The sequence below is a fragment of the Bombyx mandarina genome, chromosome 25 (genome assembly GCF_030267445.1).
Source record: "Bombyx mandarina strain Sakado chromosome 25, ASM3026744v2".
In the NCBI taxonomy this organism is placed as follows: domain Eukaryota; kingdom Metazoa; phylum Arthropoda; class Insecta; order Lepidoptera; family Bombycidae; genus Bombyx; species Bombyx mandarina.
This window is the reverse complement of record NC_143231.1, coordinates 5,895,042-5,921,539: the sequence shown is the minus strand read 5'-3', so window position 1 is coordinate 5,921,539 and position 26,498 is coordinate 5,895,042. Positions and strand designations below refer to the sequence as shown.

Below are 26,498 nucleotides of genomic sequence, written 5' to 3'. Positions count from 1 at the left end.
TGTATTTTTTATGTAATTATAAATAGGTTTATAGGATGTTGGATCTTTTAGTAAAAAGTTAAGTGGCGGCGGGTACGAACATAGACTACAGGCAGTGTCATAGATAATACACATAAATTAGCCAGTGCCCATATCTTTAAAAATGCTGTTACTGTGTTTCTATGTTAAAAATACAGTAGATTTTAGATAAATTGGTTATATTTTGGGCTCTGTTTGGATGTTGAGTGAATATATGTACATTTGAATATTAAAACATAGGCCTACCTACCTGCACACTTATTAAATGCCTGCATTTAATAGGTGTGTCGATCAAGCACCGGTTTCCATATTTATAGAACCTTAGCTTAGGGCTAGATTACAGGATGTGATTGGTTCCTCAATATTTATAATTTATATTTTTATTTATTTATGTACTTAAAGATACAAGATTTACAAGTATAAGATTTTTTGGAAGCTGACAAAACTCTTTATTTATTGCTGCAGGCACGTAGGTACGTAGCGTAACGTAGTTTCTTAATGGTTTCTTAAATTAAAAAAAATCTCAGTAAATTCTTACTGTTTTACTGAGACATAAATTGATTTCCTTTTTTATTTTTCAATAATCCATTTTTGGGCCAATAAACTACACTTTATACCACTCTATTCAGTTTCATATAACACATGAGTCGTCTATTATCAAAGGTGGCAATCTGTGCATTTGGACAAAAAAAAATTATTGATATGTCAATACAGATTGATTTGAATATAATCGTCTCCTTCAAAGAATACGGTTCAAAACCTGCATTAAATAAAGGTTAATAGTTAACCTGTTATTTATCTAAGATGTCGTTCCGAAGAGTTTTGTGACTGCCAATGGAATACAAAGTCAATAATTCGTCATAATATCATTTCATGTTATAGCTGAATGAACACAACCTATATTTGGTAAATATAACACAAAAGGAAAAACTACCATGTCCAGCAGAATATTTGCCATTGTTATGGTATTTTTTCAAACCACAAATGTTCTCGAAATCGACGAGAGTTATTCCGATGTTGGAGTAAGTTCCTTATTAATAATATTGCAATCAAATATTAGTTTTAGGAAAATAAAATAATATACTTATTAAGATACTTGTGAAAGATGGCGAAAATATAATAAAAAAGAAACCCTGTATAATAATATAAGCGTTTGGACAAAACACATTTAAACACATTATAGAATTGTATTCGCCTTTCATAATCTGGTAATTTAGTGCAATTACTGTTGACAACGGACTTTTTGGCGGAAACGCGTGGAGTGAAGTTGTGTGATTTGTTTTATTTTGTCTATTTAGTGTTTCTTCGGGTTTAAATGTATAATAATGGTGGTTTATTAACCGTTTAATATCTGTGAAAGTGCACAAATGTGGGAAAATGAAACAAAGGCGCTGGACGTAACTTCTCGGGATCCTCCAAAAAGTCCACTGAAAAAATCTTAGTAAATGACCACCATTTTACTGAGATTAGATTTCATCTCATATCATCTCATTTAATTTCATCCCAGTTGATTAATGTCTGAAATTAATCATTTTCATTTCATTTCACTCTATAACATCATTTTTCATAAAATTAAGAATATACATTAAAATAAGACATGACTTAAAGGTCTTAGTTACCAGGTCATAAAATCTCTTAAAAAAAAAAACTGTTGACAACAGTTGTCACTTGTCAGTTTTATTGTCATTAATGTCGTCTGTCCATATTCATTGTCATTTGCAATATTTCGTTTCGTAGCAAAATTTTGTCAATTTATAAAACAGCTGTCCTTAATATCTACATGAAAAAATACTTTTAATAATCAAACAGTGTTATGTAGTCATTTATGAGATAGGTGATGAATATAGTATGAGATACATTTATGAGTAACGACGTAAAACATTCGTGACCTTTTGTATTGCTTAAGATGTCGATTCCTCCACTTGTCTGCAGTACACCACCTCCTCCTGAACAATGCGAAGATGAAAAAGATCTTGAAGAATTCGACATTCAATATAATCGTAAGTCTATGAAATTGAATAAGTCATATTACCTGTCTCAATCTTGTAAACACATAACTAAACTTTAACTAGTTACATTCATTTCTATTCTATTTATTATTATTATTTCGAACTCGTTCCATATATTTAATAACAATCAATTATACAAGACCTAGATCAACCAATTATGCATAATCTAGGACTTGTTTTATACCAAAACCGATGAACATTAAAAATGTGAAATAACTTTTTTAAATATTTTAGTATCTCAGGATGATGAAGAATGTAGTGATTACTATGGACACTATTCATCATATAGTGTCGAAATCTCATCATTAAAACATAATGACTTGCAAGGCAATTCCGTTTTGGAGGATGAAAACACAAAGCAATCTGATATAGTAATAGATTCAAACCCCACTATACAAAATAAAATAAAATATGAAGAAGATACTAACATAGAAGATTTGAATTTACAAATAGATGATGTGGGATCACTCAGTGAACTGAATGATTCAGCTAAAGATTCAGTGAATGATTCAGCTAAGGATCCTGTTGAAGGTAATGTTGTAGATAATTCAGCAAACACAAATGTGAAAAATGAATTTATAAAAAAATTACATGAAGAGGGTATTAGTACAAGGGAAAATTTTCATTTCATACCTGTTGAAGAAGAAAAGGAAACCACAGATCAACAAGTTGAAATAGTAGAAGATGAAATTATTAGAGACACACTACAGAATGCTCCAATTGAAACAGAAAGTGATGATAATTCTGTCATTGACCTTCAACATGGATTAAATAACACTAAATTAGAAAATGATCCAAATGATGATTTTGGTGAATTTGATGATTTCAATTCAAAACAAACTGACAGTACATCTGTCTTTATTGAGAATTATACCAATCCTTGGGAAAGTGAGGAAGTCAACTCAGATTTTGGTAATTTTACAGCAAATTTTGATGACAATCAAAGTCAATTACAAAATACATCCTCGAATTGTAATGATAGCAATTCAGAGTTTGGAGATTTTATAGTGAACCCAAATAATGATAGTCAAACACTAAAATCAAATGAAAGCTGCACGGCATCAGAAAGTAGAGATATTGTTGAAAATATAAGTGACAGTGCCCTTAAAGACTCAAATTCAAATAGTGAAGATGATGATGATGATTTTGGTGATTTCGATGATTTCAAGTCATCAGTCTCTCATGATGGAAATACATTAGCCTCACAGCTAGATGATCCAGGCACAGCTGTATTTAATTTGCATTCAAGTGACAGTAGTGTTCCAGTTATAGAGAATATAAATAAAGTATTACAATGTATATTTGAAGATGAAATAGTAAAACCTCAAAATGAAATAAATATTTCTATAGAATCTGTGCTGGGTGAAACATGGGGGCATTTAACAGAAACTGATGTTAGACAGCCTTACATAGTTAATTGGAATCATTCTTTTGGTCAAAAAACCCTATTACGGGCATTATGCATTGATTCCAGAAATATTGTGAGTAAAGTAAATAATCTTATATTTAATGTTTTACACAATTGGCTCTTTTTAAGTATATATAGTATAACTATATCTAATCTAATATAACTAATTATATTGAAATATATGTATTTCAAAATTATTTAAATATTTTGTTCATACTTTCAAAACTAAAAATGTTTTATGAACCCAGTTTCAAGCTTTTTGTACTTTTAAAATGTCCACTTATTATAGTGATTGATTCACACACACACATTGGTCAAATCAGACACTGCTTTCACCTCACTTGAGTCTTTGAAATGCTTGGCTTAAGCTAATTGCTAACTGCTTTGGTTTGAGCCAATTACCATTACAATTACAATTATTAAGTCAAAGGACCTTGTTTAGCTAATATTTGGAAGATAAGGGTATGTGCCCCTGGTCTCAATAACATACTATTATTTCCGAGCTACATCAGTCAATAGTACTGTCCTGCCTGCTTCTATAACTTGCCTAAACAACTTTTTATTCACGTTTAAAAGAGTAACACTATCATAATACCAATGCAATTTATAATTTAATCTTGGACATGGATTGTTTAAATAACACAGACATTTTGGATTTTTGTTGATTAGAGTTCGCAATTTCTCCATATATTTCTTGTTAGACTTGTCTGTGTAAATAATCTGAATTTATTTCCCTTGTAGAGTATTTTTCGACATTGCGTAATTAAGTCTCAAATGACCTCTGAGGAGAATAAGATAAGATTGACAAATAACAAAAAAAATTGCAGCTTTTTGGTCACAAGTGGAATCACAGTATGCCCAAATATGCAGCGAACTTAGGAGCAGCTCCTCTACAACCGCAGAAGTCTACATCATCATCAGTATTATCTCCCAATGAAGATGTCCCCAATGAGAAGTCTACAAGTAAAAGCACTCCATGGGTGGATCCGGTTGAAGGACAACAGTGTAAGTACATAATATGTATAATGACATAAACAATAAGAATTATGTGAGTAACAAATTATTCAAGGGTTCATTGAAATAATTAACTCTTGAAATATAAATAATTGTTACTTAGTGTAAAAAAAAAGAAACATTTTCAATTAGGAAAAAGGTGGAATTCTACCAAAAAATATTGTACATAAAAGATTGCACCACTACCAATGAACTCCATTGAATGGAGTTCACTAGTAAAAATGCACAATAATTATGATATAGTATCAAAATATTATGCTCACAGTTTGCACATTAAGTTGCCAGAACAAAAGCTAACAAGTGTTAGCTAAGTATACAAATAAGGCTAATAAGGTAGTTGAGTATATGATAAATGCAAATATGCTTCTACTAAAAATCACATTCTAATATTCTTTTGCATGTCTTGCACATGGATTACTAACTATCACCCAAATTGTAATTTATCCGCTTGGACCTTATCCTCAATTCCTATAGTCACTTATGCTGAGGCTCTCCTCCTTGACTTAGAACACCTAATGGCCACACTAGACCAAATGGCTCATAATCATTCAAATCTCAAGATATCCGAATTACTGTCAAATGGTAAGTAAATTTACAATTGTCATTTTAAGTTTTAAAGGGAAATGCTCGAAAGATCGAAAAAATTAATAATGGTATTGTATTAGGAAAATACAATAATGAAAATGCTTTGCCTACCATAAGTAAAAATATTGAATCCCACATATACTTACTCCTAAAGCTTAAAAAAAGTTACTAATTTCAGACACGTAAATATTAGACGAAAAGTTATCAGGATTTTATCAATTTTTTTTTTTATATGGTGTAGATGGGTGAATGAACTTATAAATCCATTAAGTGGTAAGTGATGACCGAAACCCGTAGATATCACAATAAAAAATCCTGTATTTTTTGAGAAGTGAGCTCGGCGTTAGTCGTTCAGTCGAATTAGAATAACAGTTGAGAATAAAATTTCGGTAAGTGCTCATAAACATTAAGGGCTCTATTTGTTAATTTTCAAATATATCATTATCATGGGAAATGAAGAAAACTCCTTAGAAAAATACGAGTTTTCTAATAGAAATTCCAAATATCTATTAACATCTTGAAAGTCGACCGGGCGCTCCTTGTAATCAAATGATCTGTGTGCTTAGTGCGAGTTTATTAACGTTCTCGATAGAGTAAAAGTAACTCAAATTTGTATGGAGTTGGAATGCTTGCCTACGTTTTCCGCTAGGGGCGCTGTTCCAACTGCATACAAATTTGAGTTACTTTTACTCTATCGCGAACGTTAAAAAACTCGCACTAAGCACACTGAGTAGAAATCTTTTAATGAAATGAGAATAAGCTCGGTCAGAGTGACTTAAGTTTTCTATTTTCGTATATAAGGAAAGATTACAAGTATTACTTACGGAAGATGGTAAAGTAACAATAGTAGCTCGAAGAAGCTAGGATCACATACATGTATCTTTAGAGAACTATTCAGTCAGCGGTTAGAGCTGGAGTGAGTATTGAAATGTATTTCTTCTATAAATTAATATTGGGCAGTCCATTTTTTAGACCAGATAGATTAAAGGAGCATCCTTTAGATTCATTCGCTTTATTAATCCAACTAACTACGCCATAAAATAAAGTAAAAATCTATGATATTTTCCCTCCGCAAAACCTCTAACATTTTAACTGCCCAGTCCTCCAAAACTTCGACCTTAGATGGTCAGGTGAGTAATTACTTAACACAAAGTGAACTGTGAGATATTCTGCCTAAGCCAGCATTTCTTTATGATGTTCGGTTTGATGATGTGTGTATACATGCCATCTTTTGTCGTTTAGATTTTGACAACATATTTCTTAGCCCTTTTCGAAGATGCTGACATCTTCTGCAAAGATGGTACAGCAAATCGTGGACCCTTAACAGATTTCTTCGTAAGATGAATTATGTATAAAAACTGGTTATCCTTTTCTAATCTAGTGTACTTTGCCAAAATATACGTACAGCCTATTTATATCCAGTATGTTCCTGTTTCAACCCAACGAATTGACATTTCGCAACTTCTGTTTAAAGTTGCACGCTAGAACTGTAAAAACATTAATGAAATTCAGTGTTAGTGTGAATCATTGTGTAATTCATCACTGTGTATTTTCACATGTTTCAGCTTGCAAGACTGAAAACGTAAGAACAACTCCTGAAAATCGACCTACTGACTTGCATGTGTTTGACGCTATAGCAACGACAAAAGCTGATAAGATATATTCAAGCACTATTAATGTGCAACCAATACGACAGATAAGTTTACCGGACACACATATATTTACACCGACCGATTCAGAAATACCTCGATCGAAAACAATACATTACGACAGTCAGCCAACAGTTCTTATACCTCAAACGACTGAAAATAAACATGAAGCTATTTCAGAGAAGTTTACAGAGTGTTCTGTATCACGTTCATCTAATCACAAATCTGATGATGACGACGAGTACTGGGAATTTCAAGATTTTAAAAGTACTCCATGTGCCACCAATTCAATAGCAGAAAGAAGTCAAACAATACAACAAAATAATTCAAATCCACCTAACATGGCTTCAGAGAGTTCCCTTTCGCAGACTGTAACATATCAGACCCAAATATTACAACCGATTAAAATGGAACCCATATTTCCCACCCTAAACTGGCCAGATCCTGGGGAGGTGAAAGAAGTATTTAATGATTTTGCAGAGTTCGCTTCAAGCTCATCATGGAGTGCTAACCAAACTTCAGACAAATTAGAAATTAAAATTGATTCGTCAGTAAACGATTCTATTCAAAAACCTTTAAAAGAAGATTTAACGCTAAATAGTGAATCAGTAACTTTTAGTAACACTGATGACGACTTCGATACATTCCAATCAGCATTACCAACACAAGTTCCGGCCAAGAGTCTAACGAATTGTAAAGATATTAATATTAAAAATACAGCTCACAATATGGTTCAAGACGTAAACTTTGAATGTGATTTTCCTAAAATTAAAAGCGATAACCCAATAACGTATTCATTGTACAACTCAACAGAATTAAACAATGCAAACGACAGCGAAACTGTGTTTGGAACAGGATCTAAAACAAAGGATGTTTCGAATAATTTTATGGCGGTGAACCCTACCATCCACAGTAATATCTTACAACCGACATCGATTGTTCCTGTTTTTTCGCCTCCGATAGCTCAACAAAGCACTGGGCAAATTTTGCAACCCCTAACTTTAGAAAGCTTCTCGCAAATCAATTGGCCCAACCCGGGTATAGACTTGCAGGATCTGTCAAGATTTAATCCCGTCGAAACGTTACATTCCTTAAAAACAGACTTGAGCGTGAACCCGAACAAGAGCTCACCTAGTCACAGTATTAAAACAACCGTTAACAATTTAGCAGCAGAGGACGATGTTTGGGGCGAATTCGTATCGGGTAAGCCACAGGTTCCCGCCAAAAAGCACACAGTCGACGAGGACGAGTGGTCGGAATTCGTTTCGAGTCCTTCTGTAAAACCACAGAACGGTCTAAGCACAATAAGCCTAAACGTTCACACTAATTTAAATTCCCAGAAAAGTACCAATAAATTTATCGCGAGAAACAGTGAAATACCACTTGATATTCCAGGTTTAAATTATATTACCCCCAAGTCCAATAATTTAAAGACACACACTGAGAAGCATTTCCAAAATTTATAACAAAGTTATCGAATTTTAATATAGTTATAACGAATGTATGTACTTAATTTGATATAACAATAATTTGGTGAAGGGCGTAGCTTTTTAATATATGTATTGTGATCTTTATAAATATATAAAATTAATACTTAAGTTTTAAAACTATTCTTGAAACATTAAAATACTTAATAAGTTTCGGTCGGTTTCCTAGTCCTGTGTTACCTGCTTACTGAATAAAATCTTGCAATATTTCAATATAATTTAAAGGTTTTTAAGATGGACGTGTGAGGCACGCCAAAATTAGATGTCGAAAACCAACTGTACCTTTGTAGAATGAAAGTACTTTAATGAGAAAATTATAAATTCGATTCACACTAAGTAAAAACTGTTCGTAACAACAGGTTTGTCTTATGTACAGAGTTAACTGAATGTAGTTGAAGCCATAGAAATCAATAGTTGAAACATTTCAAAACATGTAATACTTAATAATTGTGAGTAGTGGAATATTAGTGTAGAATTCTAATTGTAACTGCTCGTTTATCGAGTGTTAGTGTGATACCCGTCCTTATCATTGTACGTAGAATATAATTAACTAAATGAATTTAAGTTAAAGAAATTTTATAATTAAGTTTATAAAAAAGTAATAAATTGTAAATTGGTATAATACATATCTGTATATATTGTGAATAATATAAAATAAATTATTAAATCTACAGACGTTTTCATCACAATGTACAATTTCAAAATGAGAAAAAGTATGTAAGTCACATTAATTAGGTATTATTTGCAATTTATATTATTTTAGCAAATTTATGCAGCCAAGGTATTATTTATGTTTAGTAACAACAAATTTAATTTATTGAAATTATTTTTCAGTATTTTATAGAAACCACATGATATTTATTCACTTACGAAATATTATTCCGTTATAATTATTTACTTTAATTTATTTATTTCACTGTTTGTTTGAATGCTATAAAAGAGAAGTTAAACGCATATACTATAGAAAAAACTGTTTTATTTATCAAACTCTTGCGAATCCACTTCCGTGTCCGAATGGTCCATGTGGTCTATGTGTGTAATCGTTGGGATTGAATCTTTATCATCATCTTCAAACTGAGTTACAGATTTCGGCAGATTATTCTCCATAGTTATTCTAAACTGACATTGTTCAAACTCCGGCCAAGATATAAATCTGTACAAAAGTTTTTTTTTTTTATTTGTTTTTTTATTGCATAGATAGGTGGACGAGTTCACAGCCCACCTGGTGTTAAGTGGTTACCGGAGCCCATAAACATCTACAACGTAAATTCCGCCACCCACCTTGAGATATGGAGTTCTAAGGTCTCAGTATAGTTACAACAGCTGCCTCACCCTTCAAACCGAAACGCATTACAACTTCACAGCAGAAATAGGTAGGGTGGTGGTACCTACCCGTGCGGACACACAAGAGGTCCTACCACCAGTATTTTTTTTTAATTTTAAAAGTAAATTCCGCCACCCACCTTGAGATATGGAGTTCTAAGGTCTCAGTATAGTTACAACAGCTGCCTCACTCTTCAAACCGAAACGCATTACAACTTCACGGCAGAAATAGGCAGGGTGGTGGTACCTACCCGTGCGGACACAATTTTTTAATTCTAAAAGTCAATTACGGCTTTTTTATACAAGAAAAAAAGTTTGGAGTGATCATTTGATTACCATTAGTTAATGGGTTCTTACCAAGATTTTTGATTTCAGTGAGAAACAGTGGCAAGAGCTGGTAAAGTAATACTATTTACATAAAGACAACCGTGAAACATTTTTATGATATATAGAAAATTTACCTTTTGAAAACAGTAATTTTTTGTTGTAAATTGAGATCACCAAACTCTGTAAATATGGTCATATGTGGCAGTGACGCGTCATCTTTTCCTGGGGATAATAATTTATTGCTGTCCGGTGGATCCTGTCCAGTTATAAGCCACACTCCGCACCCCGGTATCCATTGCCTGATAAAGTTAATATATGCTACAAAAGACTGTCAATTTCAATTAAATTGGCGGTTTTGTTAAAGGATCTTTTGTTGCCTTACAATAAATAAGACCATATCTTCTCGTGGATTTCGTAAAAGGCAACTAAGGGTTTCTCTGGAGAATAGTCAGTAGTGTTTTCTGAGTATTCTATTAGTGTACAACGATCGTCAACCGGCGTTTACTGTTATTAGGGTGTATTAGAAGTCCGAATGGGTAGGTAGATACCCCCATCATATATCTGCCGTGAAGCAGTCATGTATTCCGGTTTGAAGGATGGGATACAATATCATTTAAAGTTGCACTTCATATCTCAGGAGGGTTGGGACATTCACTTTGTAGTATCTATCAGCTCCAGAACTCACTTAACACCAGGCTGGTGATTTTATTACCTACTTTATAATGTTTTTATTTATTTATTTTTTATTGCTTATATGGGTGGACGAGCTCAAAGCCCACCTGGTGTTAAGTGGTTACTGGAGCCCATAGACATCCACAGCATAAATACGCTATCCACCTTGAGATATAAGTTCTAAGGTCTCAAGTATAGTTACAACGGCTGCCCCACCCTTCAAACAGAAACGCATTTCTGCTTCATGGCAGAAATAGGCAGGGTGGTGGTACCCACGGCGCGGACTCACAAGAAGTCCTACCACCAGTAATTACGCAAATTATAATTTTACGGGTTTCATTTTTATTACACGATGTTATTCCTTCACTGTGGAAATCAATCGTGAACATTTGTTAAGTACGTATTTCATTAGAAAAATTGGTACCCGCCTGAGTTTCGAACACCGGTGCATCGGTCAACACGAATGCACCCGGACGCCTTATCCGTTAGGCCACGACGACTTTAAAAATGTTTGATATATTCATAGTTTGTTTGATATACAGGGTTTCTTTTTTATTATATTTTCGCCATCTTTCACAAGTATCTTAATAAATATGTTATTTTATTTTTCTAAAACTAATATTCGATTGCAATATTATTAACAAAGAACTTACTCCAACATTGGAATAACTCTCGTCGATTTCGAAAACATTTGTGGTTTGAAAAAATACCATAACAATGGCAAATATTCTGCTGGACATGGTAGTTTTTCCTTTTGTGTTATATTGACCAAATACAGGTTGTGTTCATTCAGCTATAACATGAAATGATCTGGTTTGTATTGTCTTTATTACTAGAGTGTTTAGCCGGAACTAGGCGGACCTCGTCTACCATTAAGGGAATTTACATTAATAACGACATGGTGAGTTCAAGTACTTCAATACATTTTCAACGTCATATTCTACTGTATTTCCGGTCGAACCGATTTCCGTTGCGCAGAAGAGACCTATTCATGCTATTTACGAAAGGCATCCGACCAAAACCTTTAAGGACAAAAGGTGACTTAAGCATAAGGGAAGGGTAATATGCAAGTGTAATTAATATTTGGACACCTACAGGTCTTACCTTTTAGGTAAGACTGCCTAAAGGGTAATACCTAGTAGGTGTTCCAATACATTTTCAAGAACATAATCTCACAAGCTTTAAATGGTCATGAAGATGGTAAAGATTGTAAAAAATATTATATTAACTGTATTGATATAAATTCCTGATAGTTTGAATTTATCTCTGTCTTGGACCTGAAGCTTTTCTGCTTTTCCGCTTTTCCGGCAGTTCAGCGACTTATGTGGATATCAGGCAGGGAACTGTCAGAGGTACATACGGTGATGCAATCTCAGGTTAGTTGCTGTGCAGTTTGAGCAGCAGTTAATAAACCTTATCAGTCACGGTGTAAGCCAGAAATTAGACTACATTTGTTTAAAAGGTTTGGTGAAAGAACAGAGAGATCCAAACAACTCATCATTTTACAAGGTCATAATGCCTTGTAGTTTATTAGTTGTAAATTTTATTAATTATTATTAATTATTTAACTTGTTTTCCACAAACAGATCATGTACAAAAATCTAAATATATGTAAGATAGATTTATTACCACAGAATGGTGTTTACTATTACTCAATGTCCATGGCAGAAAATGGGCTTTTGTAACTGTTGTTAATGTTTTGCAATCAAACAAAAGCTGGAATAAGGTTGGCACAGATTTCTGTTTTGATTGCTGAACCTCCTTATCTGTAAGAAACTAAAATATTCACAAAAAAAATCATCTAGAATTTCATGAACAAATATTACATTCAATCTGTCATTAGAAGACCATTGCCATTATTATAATAGGATTGTATTAAGAATTTTATGATTCCAATAAGCATAATGGGCACAGGGCAATACTGCACTCAATAAATAGCCTACACCACATTGGTGATGAATGAATTTCACGAGAAAGCTTATGGAAAAAAATGTCAATTTCAAAAAAAAAGTGACCACCCATGTTGATTTTTATTTTTATTCATATACATACATGGCAGAGTAACTCAATAAGCCACGTAGTGTTAAGTGGGAGTTTGAAGAATGAGACCACTATTATACAGTACAATTAAGACTTCAACCACATGTCTCAATATGGATGGCAGCAATCATATTGTGATGTCTTTTAGCTACAGTAAGCCCAATTAATATCAACAGGGCACCGCACCCAACAATGCAATAGAAAAATAAAATCTTTAACAATTATAGCTCATGCTTAAATTTTTATTTCTCATCTTTGTTAGCATAATTTTATCATACCTCATAATGATGTACAGGCATTGTTATAAACAGATCAGGTCTACCGAGCTGATTTGTAGTGTTATGGAATAATACATTGTAAATCAAATGTTTCATGAAAGATAGTCCTGGCATTGATCCCAGTATCTTGACAGTCCTATCTGAAATTTAAAAAAAAGCTTAGGTAAAACATAGCTGGTTGGATAATTTAATTTGAAAATTTTTGATTCAACTATATTATGATACCAATTATACTTTAACAATGAAGGCAATATTAAAATTGAGCATTCATTGTTTATCCTTGATTTTTATTGCTTTTCTATTTGGAAGTTGAAATTATTACCAACATAACTTACTTTTGTCAGTAGTAGATAAATCTCCTAGCAATTCCTGAATTCTGTTTCCATCATCCATTTTATCTTTGAATGCTAATTTCCACATTCCAAAAAAATCTGCTATTTTGAATGAGATCCTGCCTGGGTATTTTTGTTGTAAGTCCTGTATTATGAGTTGAAATAATGTTACTTTATTTTAAATTGTACATTCTAGCATATATATATTTTTACTTGAAACTTACATCCAAGTATGGAGAAAAATGATTAGACTGTTCAAATAAGTATATCTTGTTATTTTGACATTTTAGAATATTTTCAGTAAGAATACCTAAGCCAGGGTTAACCTCAATCAATGGTGAACCTTGGGTAAAATAGCTTTTTACAGTATTTGCAATTATACTTGCTGTTTTTCTATTTATCAAATACATACTTTCAGGTGCTTTATATTTTCTAAGTAATGACGTAGGAAGTTGTTCTTTCAAACCATTGTATTCTGGTGAACTGTTTAAAAACTTGAGAACATCTTCGGCCAATTTCGGCTGTTTTTCACTCAGTTTATTTAATTTGTGACGCATTCGAATATGAATAGCGATAAAGTTACATCTTTTACAATGCAATCGAAAGAACGATTTACCAATCATAGTTAAATTAATTTAATTAAATATTATTGTTAAAAAAAGCGCAGTGGGACATTTAAAAAAAATTACTATATTCAGAAATTTCAATATTATTCATTTCTAAAATTATTGTTCTTCCATTTATTTTTCCTGGAAAAGTAATGCCTCAATTCACAGGTGAATGAAGTTAGCCCCTCAAAGAAATGTTTTTTTCCTATTTTATACTTATTTTCTATTAATTCGTTTGTTCATCATTTGTTCATGATTGTTCACTGTTAATAATTGTTTGTTCTGCATATATTTATTTAAAAAAAATATTTAAAAATATACCTACAAGTTAGCCCCTCTAATGCAATTTTTAATATTTTTTCATCCTTAATGACTCGTAAATATTCATTTTCGATTGTTCTTATACAAAACACGTTTGTTCTCTTTCGAAATTACTCGTTTTTTGTTTAATTTACTATTTTTATTAGTTGAATAAATGTATGCAAAATATGTGTACTGCGCATGCGTCAACTATAATGCCTAACCTTTATACGCGGTTTTAATCGTGAAAAAAAAAAACAAATATAAATCCTGAAGGAGCAATTAATTGGTATACAGTTTAATTAAAAAAATTAAAAAATAAATAAATGAAATAATGTGCATTGGCGTTAAGTTAGACCAAATACATTTTTTCCATCCTCTTACCTATCGTATTAAAATGTTATTTTACTAATGTTAGGAATATAATTTCGACTGTGTAAAAAAGTTATTATAATGTATACCTATATTATCTCTTGAAAGATAAATAATGAATATATTTACTTATTTCATAACGATAAGTAGGAGGATGGAAAAAATGTATTTGGTCTAACTTAACGCCAATGCACATTATTTCATTTATTTATTTTTTAATTTTTTTAATTAAACAGTATACCAATTAAATGCTCCTACAGGATTTATATTTGTTTTTTTTTTCACGATTAAAACCGCGTAGAAAGTTTAGGCATTATAGTTGACGCATGCGCAGTACATATATTTTGCATACATTTATTCAAATAATAAAAATAGTAAATTAAACAAAAAACGAGTAATTTCGAAAGAGAACAAACGTGTTTTATATAAGAACAATCGAAAATGAATATTTGCGAGTCATTAAGGATGAAAAAATATTAAAAATTGCATTAGAGGGGCTAACTTGTAGGTATATTTTTAATTTTTTTTTTTTAAATAAATAAATGCAGAACAAACAATTATTAACAGTGAACAATCATGAACAAATGATGAACAAACGAATTAATAGAAAATAAGTATAAAAAAGGGAAAATAAAATTTTTTGAGGGGCTAACTTCATTCACCTTCAATTCACACCTCAAATATTAAGTGTATGAGTCATAGATTATACACTTAATATATTTGAGATAGATGCGCAACTCTCATTTTTATTTTTGCTTTAGTTAGAGCCCGGGACAGCAGGCGTCGCTGCTGTCGATTATTAGTCTCCCTACCCCCCACCAGGTGGCTTTTTTAGTAATTTTAATATTTTTTATAATTAACTCTCTTTATGAAAAAATCTTATCGTTTAGAATCGCTGAAATTCCCGGTAGTACTTATGAAATATTAAAGAACGTTTGATTGTGTTCAGCATTCTAATCGATAAGACCTTTTCATACAGAGAGAAAACAGTTTTTTTAAATAAAAAGCTGTAATTCTCTGTAAGCTATTTAATTTCCCTATATTACAAACAATTTACTGTTAAAAGATAGTATGAACGTACAATTGTATAAAATTTCGAATAACAATAACTCCTCTAGATTAATCCTACTAGAGTACTTAATAACATTAAATCGAAAGTTATCTAAAAGTTAATTAAGTCTAGATAATCAAATCATTCAATGTCACTTAAGTCATTTGTGCGAAATATAAACATGTCAGCTTTCCATTACAAACATAGTAGACAATTTGAATTAAATTTAATAAATTTGTTTCTTAACTATAGCAGTTCTTGCTTAAAGTTAATCGTGACAGATCATGACCTTGTATGAAAATATTACATCTATAAGCACTACCTATGCTTCGTCATACAATAATTGTCATTTATACTAGCATTGTAGAGATAATACACACACTAAAGTGAATACTAAATTATTCTTAGCATTCTTATAAACATTTAGAAATTTAAGAAACGATTAACCCACAATCATGTTCATAACATGTGACATTTTGTTCTGCACAAACGTTTTATTACATGATTTGAAAAACAAAAAATGTTTAAAAAATGTAATGATGATTTAAAGTACTCTTAAATATTGATAGTTAGATACTTAATGACGCTTATAGTAATCTTAGACATGATTACATTAGTTATACTTTTATTCCCTATCTAAATTATTTCTATTCTGACGTTTCTGATGCTTTAGCTTTGGTAATACTAGATGAAACAAACAGCAGATTGAAAGAAAATCATCTTAAAGTTAATTACATTCATTACAAACCATTAGTTTACATTTTGTTACAAAAGAAACTGGTGTTCGTTACATGCAAATGAATTATAAACATACACATGCAAACATAAAATGTAAATTTATCTTTTAATCCAAATTAAATTTACACTAATATTACATCTAAATAATAGAAAGGGTTTCGAAAATTTTTATTGCACTCAACAGCAGACGAGCACGCAACCCGGCCCATGATAAGTGGTCACCAGTGCTTATAAACTTCAGCAGTGCCATAGGGGTTGCTGTCTATCACTTAAGTTTTAATAAATTATTAATATACTCAGTCACAAGCATATTGATTTCACATAATGAAAATGTAAGAAACATAATCATGTTTGGGCATTTTCATTTATATCTGCTCATACAGAAAACACAACTTAGCAAATATATTCCACAGTTAATCTAAATAATTGCAAATAATGCTTTTAAAGACCGTTGACTTTTGATCATTAATTAAAATCATCTTCTCGTAGAATTTACAAAAGGTTATTTACAAAAATTTATATCAGTATTTTCATATATTACTAACTTACTAATTACAACTATTCAAACGTAATACTATAACTATAAGAACTAAACAACCTATTTTAAAACAAAATTGGCATCAATTTAGTTCTTATGAACTATTTCAATTATTAATTTATCAATTATAAACATATTTAAAAAAAATTAAGATCCCTTGAGAGTTCACGTTCCTTGCTGAATCAGTTTCTCTTCTGAAACGGAGAAACAAAGTATCTTAAGTATGTAACAAATATTGAAAAAAATACGACCATGAAAAATTTAGTGTTAATGTAATCTTACTTACAAATTAATATATTACATAACACGTTCTGGTTCAAATATAGTGCATCAATCTTTTCATGTTTCAGACATTTTAGTGCTCCTTACAATTTTTCCATAAAATTTTGTCATTATCAAACCTTTGTCTACAAAAATAAAAACATTATTTTATATTGGGTCGAAGGATGAACGTGGTCACAGGCCACTTGGTGTAACTTAGTTATCAAACACCAGGAAACAAAACGTGAATGCCATCATCTAACTTTGGATGTGAGATCAATTGTGCTGTATTTTATTTAAACAGGAAAGCATGACTGATTGATCATTCCAAAAAACTAGTTCGGGCCCACTTGACAATAAGCATATAATACGCTGAGTTGCAAAACATAAATACTTCCACCCACTCGAGACAATTTTATTATCTGAGGTGTGTGTGTGATAGTACGAGACTTAATACCGACTGTTTTGATCAAAACTTAACATATATGATAGCTAGGCAGCAGAAATAGGAAGGACCATTAGTTGGTGCTAATTCATTTAATTATATTATGAATAATAATTCTGTTAGCAAATAATATACCGGGAAAATAGTGTAAACTCACCATTATCAAGGCATCCGAAATAGCATTTCATTTTCGATCTTCGAGGCATGCTGATTTTTAATAATAAACATTCTGTAAGAAATGAAAATAGTTACACAGGCTTACGAAACGCTAACGAAGAAAAAAGTATTGGAGCCAAGTTATGTCTAAAGAGAATTCAAAACAGAGTTTCTCAATGTCTAATCGTCTAATATTCTCATAAAGCTAAAAGTTGCTCTAAATTAATACTACAACGTAAAATAACTCAAACCAAGACCAAAAAAAAACGATTTAAAAAATTAAATCGTTACGACCAGGGGGGTGCAACTCCCATACAAAGGAAAATAACATACAACTAGCGTCATCTTACTCCTGTGGCGACGTCATTTTTGTAACTTTTAGGCATTAATGATCTAATAAACTCACTAGATGGCAGATATGAGTTCTGACTCAATAAAAAATGTAGCGTACTTTGAAGCAGTGCTTCCACTTTTAGGGAATTCTCCCTTTTTTAGGGAAAAATAACTGATATTTTGGATGATAAAGACAATTTAAAAAATACCAGGATTTAGGATATTTCGGGGTAAAAAGCAAAGCCTATACTAGTAACTGTTGTGAATTTTAAAATAAACGATAATTAAAGTAAAACAATGAACATTTTATTTTATGGAGAGAATGACATTAAGTCGTGTTGACAAGTAAAAGAATAAAACAGAGTTGTGTATAAAAACTATAAAGGTTTGATTCAACAGTAACCCTCTAGTAAAGTAAATCATAGATTAAGCCACTGCTTTTTCTTAGGGATTCCCCAGAATCCCAATAAGTATAATCCGCCAAATTTTTATTTACCTATTTTCGTTGATGTCACCAGAACTTACTTGTATTGTAATATACAGGTACTTCATGTACCATGAAAGATTATCATGGTAATTTCATTTACGAAAACCTTGTAATTGTCATTTCACTTTTGCTAGCAGTTCCTTCTTCAAAGACTGAGGTGGAAAGATTATTCAGTGTTCTCAAATTTAAAAACTGACAAAAGAAACAGGCTTTCTAATGAAACCCTGAACGGCTTGCTTCATAGAAAGTTCCCAACTTTGCCAGCAAACAATTGCTCAATTTTAGAACCGAACAGTGTTAGGTTGTGCAGCAAAAGAATATAAAAGCAATGCGTCGACTTCCTTGAAAATTCTAATCCTATAGATCTATGATCTTCTGGGGGCGTTTATATTATATATACCTACATTAAATAATATGCTGTGGTTTATTTTCTGTATTTTATTTACGCTTTCTATATAAAGGATTTATGAAAGTTGTCTAGGAAATTTTAGGGTAAATTCAAAAGAAACTAGGGTAAAATGTGTTAAAAAAAACGTAAGTGGAAACACTGCTTTGAAGTTTTCAAAATTCCAGGGCCGTAAAACAATCTCAAAAAAAAAAAAAAAGTTTTCAAAATGTCGTAACGATTTAATTTTTTAAATCGTTTTTTTTTTGTCTTGGTGTGAGTTATTTTACGTTGTAGTATTAATTTAGAGCAACTTTTAGCTTTATGAGAATATTAGACGATCGACATTGAGAAACTCTGTTTTGAATTCTCTTTAGACATAACTTGGCTCCAATACTTTTTTCTTCGTTAGCGTTTCGTAAGCCTGTGTAACTATTTGCATTTCTTACAGAATGTTTATTATTAAAAATCAGCATGCCTCGAAGATCGAAAATGAAATGCTATTTCGGATGCCTTGATAACGGTGAGTTTACACTATTTTCCCGGTATATTATTTGCTAACAGAATTATTATTCATAATATAATTAAATGAATTAGCACCAACTAATGGTCCTTCCTATTTCTGCTGCCTAGCTATCATATATGTTAAGTTTTGATCAAAACAGTCGGTATTAAGTCTCGTACTGTCACACACACCTCAGATAATAAAATTGTCTCGAGTGGGTGGAAGTATTTATGTTTTGCAACTCAGCGTATTATATGCTTATTGTCAAGTGGGCCCGAACTAGTTTTTTGGAATGATCAATCAGTCATGCTTTCCTGTTTAAATAAAATACAGCACAATTCATCTCACATCCAAAGTTAGATGATGGCATTCACGTTTTGTTTCCTGGTGTTTGATAACTAAGTTACACCAAGTGGCCTGTGACCACGTTCATCCTTCTACCCAATATAAAATAATGTTTTTATTTTTGTAGACAAAGGTTTGATAATGACAAAATTTTATGGAAAAATTATAAGGAGCATTAAAATGTCTGAAACATGAAAAGATTGATGCACTATATTTGAACCAGAACGTGTTATGTAATATATTAATTTGTAAGTAAGATTACATTAACACTAAATTTTTCATGGTCGTATTTTTTCAATATTTGTTACATACTTAAGATACTTTGTTTCTCCGTTTCAGAAGAGAAACTGATTCAGCAAGGAACGTGAACTCTCAAGGGATCTTAATTTTTTTTAAATATGTTTATAATTGATAAATTAATAATTGAAATAGTTCATAAGAACTAAATTGATGCCAATTTTGTTTTAAAATAGGTTGTTTAGTTCTTATAGTTATAGTATTACGTTTGAATAGTTGTAATTAGTAAGTTAGTAATATATGAAAATACTGATATAAATTTTTGTAAATAACCTTTTGTAAATTCTACGAGAAGATGATTTTAATTAATGATCAAAAGTCAACGGTCTTTAAAAGCATTATTTGCAATTATTTAGATTAACTGTGGAATATATTTGCTAAGTTGTGTTTTCTGTATGAGCAGATATAAATGAAAATGCCCAAACATGATTATGTTTCTTACATTTTCATTATGTGAAATCAATATGCTTGTGACTGAGTATATTAATAATTTATTAAAACTTAAGTGATAGACAGCAACCCCTATGGCACTGCTGAAGTTTATAAGCACTGGTGACCACTTATCATGGGCCGGGTTGCGTGCTCGTCTGCTGTTGAGTGCAATAAAAATTTTCGAAACCCTTTCTATTATTTAGATGTAATATTAGTGTACATTTAATTTGGATTAAAAGATAAATTTACATTTTATGTTTGCATGTGTATGTTTATAATTCATTTGCATGTAACGAACACCAGTTTCTTTTGTAACAAAATGTAAACTAATGGTTTGTAATGAATGTAATTAACTTTAAGATGATTTTCTTTCAATCTGCTGTTTGTTTCATCTAGTATTACCAAAGCTAAAGCATCAGAAACGTCAGAATAGAAATAATTTAGATAGGGAATAAAAGTATAACTAATGTAATCATGTCTAAGATTACTATAAGCGTCATTAATTACAAACTATCAATATTTAAGAGTACTTTAAATCATCATTACATTTTTTAAACATTTTTTGTTTTTCAAATCATGTAATAAAACGTTTGTGCAGAACAAAATGTCACATGTTATGAACATGATTGTGGGTTAATCGTTTCTTAAATTTCTAAATGTTTATAAGAATGCTAAGAATAATTTAGTATTCACTTTAGTGTGTGTATTATCTCTACAATGCTAGTATAAATGACAATTATTGTATGACGAAGCATAGGTAGTGCTTATAGATGTAATATTTTCATACAAGGTCATGATCTGTCACGATCAACTTTAAGCAAGAACTGCTATAGTTAAGAAACAAATTTATTAAATTTAATTCAAATTGTCTACTATGTTTGTAATGGAAAGCTGACATGTTTATATTTCGCACAAATGACTTAAGTGACATTGAATGATTTGATTATCTAGACTTAATTAACTTTTAGATAACTTTCGATTTAATGTTATTAAGTACTCTAGTAGGATTAATCTAGAGGAGTTATTGTTATTCGAAATTTTATACAATTGTACGTTCATACTATCTTTTAACAGTAAATTGTTTGTAATATAGGGAAATTAAATAGCTTACAGAGAATTACAGCTTTTTATTTAAAAAAACTGTTTTCTCTCTGTATGAAAAGGTCTTATCGATTAGAATGCTGAACACAATCAAACGTTCTTTAATATTTCATAAGTACTACCGGGAATTTCAGCGATTCTAAACGATAAGATTTTTTCATAAAGAGAGTTAATTATAAAAAATATTAAAATTACTAAAAAAGCCACCTGGTGGGGGGTAGGGAGACTAATAATCGACAGCAGCGACGCCTGCTGTCCCGGGCTCTAACTAAAGCAAAAATAAAAATGAGAGTTGCGCATCTATCTCTAATATATTAAGTGTATAATCTATGGTTACGACATTTTGAAAACTTTTTTTTTTTTTTTGAGATTGTTTTACGGCCCTGGAATTTTGAAAACTTCAAAGCAGTGTTTCCACTTACGTTTTTTTTAACACATTTTACCCTAGTTTCTTTTGAATTTACCCTAAAATTTCCTAGACAACTTTCATAAATCCTTTATATAGAAAGCGTAAATAAATACAGAAAATAAACCACAGCATATTATTTAATGTAGGTATATATAATATAAACGCCCCCAGAAGATCATAGATCTATAGGATTAGAATTTTCAAGGAAGTCGACGCATTGCTTTTATATTCTTTTGCTGCACAACCTAACACTGTTCGGTTCTAAAATTGAGCAATTGTTTGCTGGCAAAGTTGGGAACTTTCTATGAAGCAAGCCGTTCAGGGTTTTATTAGAAAGCCTGTTTCTTTTGTCAGTTTTTAAATTTGAGAACACTGAATAATCTTTCCACCTCAGTCTTTGAAGAAGGAACTGCTAGCAAAAGTGAAATGACAATTACAAGGTTTTCGTAAATGAAATTACCATGATAATCTTTCATGGTACATGAAGTACCTGTATATTACAATACAAGTAAGTTCTGGTGACATCAACGAAAATAGGTAAATAAAAATTTGGCGGATTATACTTATTGGGATTCTGGGGAATCCCTAAGAAAAAGCAGTGGCTTAATCTATGATTTACTTTACTAGAGGGTTACTGTTGAATCAAACCTTTATAGTTTTTATACACAACTCTGTTTTATTCTTTTACTTGTCAACTCGACTTAATGTCATTCTCTCTCCATAAAATAAAATGTTCATTGTTTTACTTTAATTATCGTTTATTTTAAAATTCACAACAGTTACTAGTATAGGCTTTGCTTTTTACCCCGAAATATCCTAAATCCTGGTATTTTTTAAATTGTCTTTATCATCCAAAATATCAACTATTTTTCCCTAAAAAAGGGAGAATTCCCTAAAAGTGGAAGCACTGCTTCAAAGTACGCTACATTTTTTATTGAGTCAGAACTCATATCTGCCATCTAGTGAGTTTATTAGATCATTAATGCCTAAAAGTTACAAAAATGACGTCGCCACAGGAGTAAGATGACGCTAGTTGTATGTTATTTTCCTTTGTATGGGAGTTGCACCCCCCTGGTATGAGTTTTAAAGGTATTAATATTAGATCACTGAAGTAGGAAACCTATGGAAATGAAACGTCAACAAAAATTCGTGCCACTGTGATGTCATCTGGCCACAAAACATGGCGGTTTTAGTGCTGCCCAGAAGATTTTAATGTTAGTAGGTTTTATCGATAAACGTTCTTGGCTCATTTTATTTTAAATATTGTTGAGTGAATGTATTTGTAGAATTTATACTTTAATAGGAAGTAAGTATATTGTTATGTGCAAAGATGATGTGATTTAGATATTATGTGAAATCTAAGACGAGTTCGTGCTTCAAATTTGCCAAGTAAACGATATGACGATTTTTAAAATTTGCTACACTGATTTTATAAAGTTGTCGTTTTCCGCAAAACATAAAGATATGGCGTAGTACAGTGCCATCTGCCCATTTCTAGCATGCTGAATGTTATCGTATTTTGAGTACGTGTTTTTCTTAGACTATTACAATCTATTTTAATTGTTTTGCTGACTCTAAAGTCCGTAACACACTACCGCAGCGCACCTCAAGGAAGGCAGGCCGCACCATTTGAATCACTCTCACTTGAGAGTGATTCAAATTTTAAACTTATCAAGGGACCGCCTGATAAAAAAAAACACCTACAGAACATTTATTCGTTAATAAAATTACAAACGTCATTCCTTGTGACTTCCTCTCTAAAATCACTTAATTATTAAATATTTAACGAGTTGACAATAGTGTTTTACTCACTGCGGAATAAAACTATTTTATTTAAATAGTTCCGAAGAGATTTTGTCGGTAGCCTTTTTCCTGAAATATCTAAACAGAATGTCTAAATATGTTTTGATGACATATTTTAGAGGTATTTATGATTAGTGTCATGATCAATAGCTTCCGACCGAAAAATGGTGTCCGATTTTTCGGATGAGGGCTCCATAATGAATTTAAATATATATAGATAATAGTTTTGGGGCATCGACTTTCTTCAGATCCTATAAAATATGTTTTGATTATTATTTTTGTATGTTTTAAGCATGATAAAATAATTTTTTTTTATATAAGCAATCATATTAAATCGATATCAAAGTCAATAAATAATGTACAACCCAAAACAGACGGCCGAACTGACGTGACAATGACATTTGGCGCGCTAAACATGGCGGATTTTCGGCCTCATTAGACGGAGACGGAGACATTTACGTATATTCATGTTTCATTTTATGTACGCACTGAAATACTGTTATATTGTTTTCCTGCGAGTTAAAGTGCTGAGTAAGAACGAGATAGATATATGTTTATTTATGTGCCTTCAAAATGGGTGCTATTTATATAAGCAATTGTATAATAACCGGCAAACTTCTTGAGCATTTGTCGACGTAGTGGGGGTAAGTTTGCGCATGGTACACTCACGTGCAAAAACATTACTTACTCTGCGTCATAATGCTATTAAATTATTAAAATCAACATATGTATTTATTTATATATTTATTAGAACATCAACAAAACATATAGGTTAATAATTGTAATAATTTAATCTTGGGGTAAAATAGATATTCCTTCTATTAAGTCAAAACTAGAGCTGTTGCCAGGTCTTCGTTCAGTTGAAGCGAAGCTGGTATTTGTAATTTTTTTTTCGTTATCATAATCTTGACCATCATCATCATCACTGTTTTCATCACCCGAGTCGCTATCATCGTGATGAGTCGACATAGGGCTCATCGGCGTAGTTTACAACTCGGTCGATTCGGTCTTCTTTTTTGTCTATAATTAATTATTTTTTGAAGATATTCGATTCGTAGTAATCGAATGTTACTTTTTTCATTTACCAGCTTCCGATTATTTTCTGTTCTTTTTTTCCATCTGAAGCCTAGCTCTTTCATAATCCGTCGTAAGCTTAATTCCGAGCCATTAAAATTTATATCTTCTTTAAATTTTTCGAAGCCTTTCTACGGTATGGAGTTTCGCTGCTTGTTATGTAGTTATTATGATTACATCTTTTTATTACAGATTGAACGAAACTATCCATTCCGGTAACTTTCTTCTTCCCTGATCTTTTCTTACCCGGAGTCCGAAACACGGCGAGCAAGCCAGAGCCTTTAGCTTCGTTAATAATGCACCTAACAGTACTCACTGATGTTTTTGTTGCTTCCGAAGTCTGTTTTAATTTTTCCATATCATTCTTCCCATGTTTTATAAAGAAGCAATATACGTCGTACACAAATTTTCTACCCTTTCTTTTAAGTACTACACCAGTTTGTCACGGCATAGTGTATGTTTTATAAAAAATCAACAAACACACAACAAATAGCAATGGCAACAAAGTCCACAAGCAATTATAACAAATAACTTAACGATTAATAACGATAGACTTTCCACTGTACGCAAGCGTACTTTTGGGAGCAAGCGGAATGAGGGCGCAGTGCGGGACGCAGGGTTCGACTGATCTACCAATAACGCGCTCGATACGATTTCCCCTGCCGTCGCGCCTCACCCTCACCACCAAAGTGATCTAAAATTCGGTTCTGCGCAGTCAAGGTCATTTGCTCACGAAGTTTGCCGATTACTATACGTATAGAACAATATGTCGTGTCCCTACTATATAGGTCTATGTATTAGATACGGTCATTTGCAGCGAAGCCAGCATAAAATTTGAAACTGACAAACTGACATATGAGTCGACTATTATCAAAGCCGGCAATCTGACTTTTGGACAATGATTGGTAAATCAGAAAAACGACTTATTGACTTTGTATTCCATTGGCAGTCACAAAACTCTTCGAAACGACATCTTAGATAAATAACAGATTAACTATTAACCTTTATTTAATGCAGGTTTTGAACCGTATTCTTTGAAAGAGACGATTATATTCAAATCAATCTGTATTGACATATCAATAAAAATTTTTTGTCCAAATGCACAGATTGCCATCTTTGATAATAGACGACTCATATGACAGTTGACAGAGTAGGAAGGTAACATATTATCACCATAATATACAGCTTAATTTTTTATATTCTGTTTTAAAAAAATAATGCGAGTGAAAATTAATATTAAGTATATTATTATCCATCTATGGTGAAATTTTATATGGATGAAATGAGGTGAAATTGATTTATTTGTGAATGTAAGCAATTGGGATGAAATTAAATGAAACGAGATGAGATGAGGTGAAATAAAGTCTCAGCAAAATGATGGTTATTTGCTGAGACTTTTTTGGCGATCCCGAGAAGCTACATCCAGCCGCTTTGTTTCATTTTCCCATTTTCATTTTTAATCAGTTAATAAGCCACCGTTATTAAACATGTAAACCCGAAGAAATACTAACACCCGTATCTTTAGTCGTTTACACGAGCTTAACTCGACTCGACTCAACCTCCAACGCGCGTTTTGGTATGATTAGTCGTAAAAATAAACTCCACTCAAACGTCCTTGGAAAAATTTCCTAACCGGAGTGAAGTGAACGAACTGTCAAGTTAAGGTACGTCGCGACGTACCTTGAACGTTCCTCAAGGCTGGTTTTCTATCGATGT

General features: G+C 31.8%; 2 protein-coding genes and 2 long non-coding RNA genes across 6 annotated transcripts; 2 read left to right on the top strand and 2 right to left on the bottom strand.

Annotated features, from left to right (window-relative positions):
• The first annotated feature begins 1,702 nt into the window (after window positions 1–1,702).
• Afti (aftiphilin) lies at window positions 1,703–8,841 on the top strand. Of its 2 annotated transcripts, XM_089738621.1 has the most exons (5): window positions 1,704–2,018; window positions 2,262–3,508; window positions 4,263–4,440; window positions 4,924–5,031; window positions 6,600–8,841. In XM_089738621.1, exons 1-5 carry the CDS (start codon window positions 1,925–1,927, stop codon window positions 8,147–8,149), a joined length of 3,177 nt encoding a protein of 1,058 aa, XP_089594747.1. In that variant the 5' UTR covers window positions 1,704–1,924; the 3' UTR covers window positions 8,150–8,841. The 2 variants fall into 2 exon arrangements, with proteins under 2 accessions (XP_028033795.2, XP_089594747.1); XM_028177994.2 differs by lacking the exon at window positions 4,924–5,031 and having other exon boundaries at window positions 1,703–2,018.
• Window positions 8,842–9,129: 288 nt separating this feature from the next.
• Window positions 9,130–13,955, bottom strand: mtTFB2 (mitochondrial transcription factor B2). Of its 2 annotated transcripts, XM_028177996.2 has the most exons (8): window positions 13,555–13,911; window positions 13,367–13,485; window positions 13,146–13,287; window positions 12,811–12,950; window positions 12,122–12,268; window positions 11,146–11,285; window positions 9,955–10,119; window positions 9,130–9,323 (listed from the first exon to the last, which is right to left on the bottom strand). In XM_028177996.2, the coding sequence occupies exons 1-8, from the start codon at window positions 13,763–13,765 to the stop codon at window positions 9,146–9,148; spliced, it is 1,242 nt and encodes a 413-aa protein (XP_028033797.1). In that variant the 5' UTR covers window positions 13,766–13,911; the 3' UTR covers window positions 9,130–9,145. The 2 variants fall into 2 exon arrangements, with proteins under 2 accessions (XP_028033797.1, XP_028033796.1); XM_028177995.2 differs by having other exon boundaries at window positions 13,367–13,955.
• Window positions 13,956–15,435: 1,480 nt separating this feature from the next.
• On the bottom strand, window positions 15,436–17,902 carry LOC149499848 (uncharacterized). The gene is made up of 3 exons (XR_016325416.1): window positions 17,613–17,902; window positions 17,036–17,156; window positions 15,436–16,943 (listed from the first exon to the last, which is right to left on the bottom strand). It is a non-coding gene; the product is annotated as an uncharacterized LOC149499848 (long non-coding RNA).
• Window positions 17,903–18,978: 1,076 nt separating this feature from the next.
• On the top strand, window positions 18,979–21,512 carry LOC149499847 (uncharacterized). The gene is made up of 4 exons (XR_016325415.1): window positions 18,979–19,092; window positions 19,268–19,339; window positions 19,794–19,914; window positions 20,006–21,512. It is a non-coding gene; the product is annotated as an uncharacterized LOC149499847 (long non-coding RNA).
• Window positions 21,513–26,498: the final 4,986 nt, after the last annotated feature.

Bases quoted from the DNA above. Each gene is read 5' to 3' on its own strand.
- Afti (XM_089738621.1), top strand. From the start codon at position 1,925: ATGTCGATTCCTCCACTTGTCTGCAGTACACCACCTCCTCCTGAACAA. The intron at 4,441-4,923 runs GTAAGTACATAA...CAATTCCTATAG, and splicing joins TCCGGTTGAAGGACAACAGT to TCACTTATGCTGAGGCTCTC. The intron at 5,032-6,599 runs GTAAGTAAATTT...CACATGTTTCAG, and splicing joins ATCCGAATTACTGTCAAATG to CTTGCAAGACTGAAAACGTA.
- mtTFB2 (XM_028177995.2), bottom strand. From the start codon at position 13,765: ATGATTGGTAAATCGTTCTTTCGATTGCATTGTAAAAGATGTAACTTT. The intron at 11,286-12,121 runs GTAATAAATCTA...TTCATGTTATAG, and splicing joins ATAGTAAACACCATTCTGTG to CTGAATGAACACAACCTGTA. The intron at 10,120-11,145 runs GTAAGTTCTTTG...TAACTTTATCAG, and splicing joins AGAGTTATTCCAATGTTGGA to GCAATGGATACCGGGGTGCG.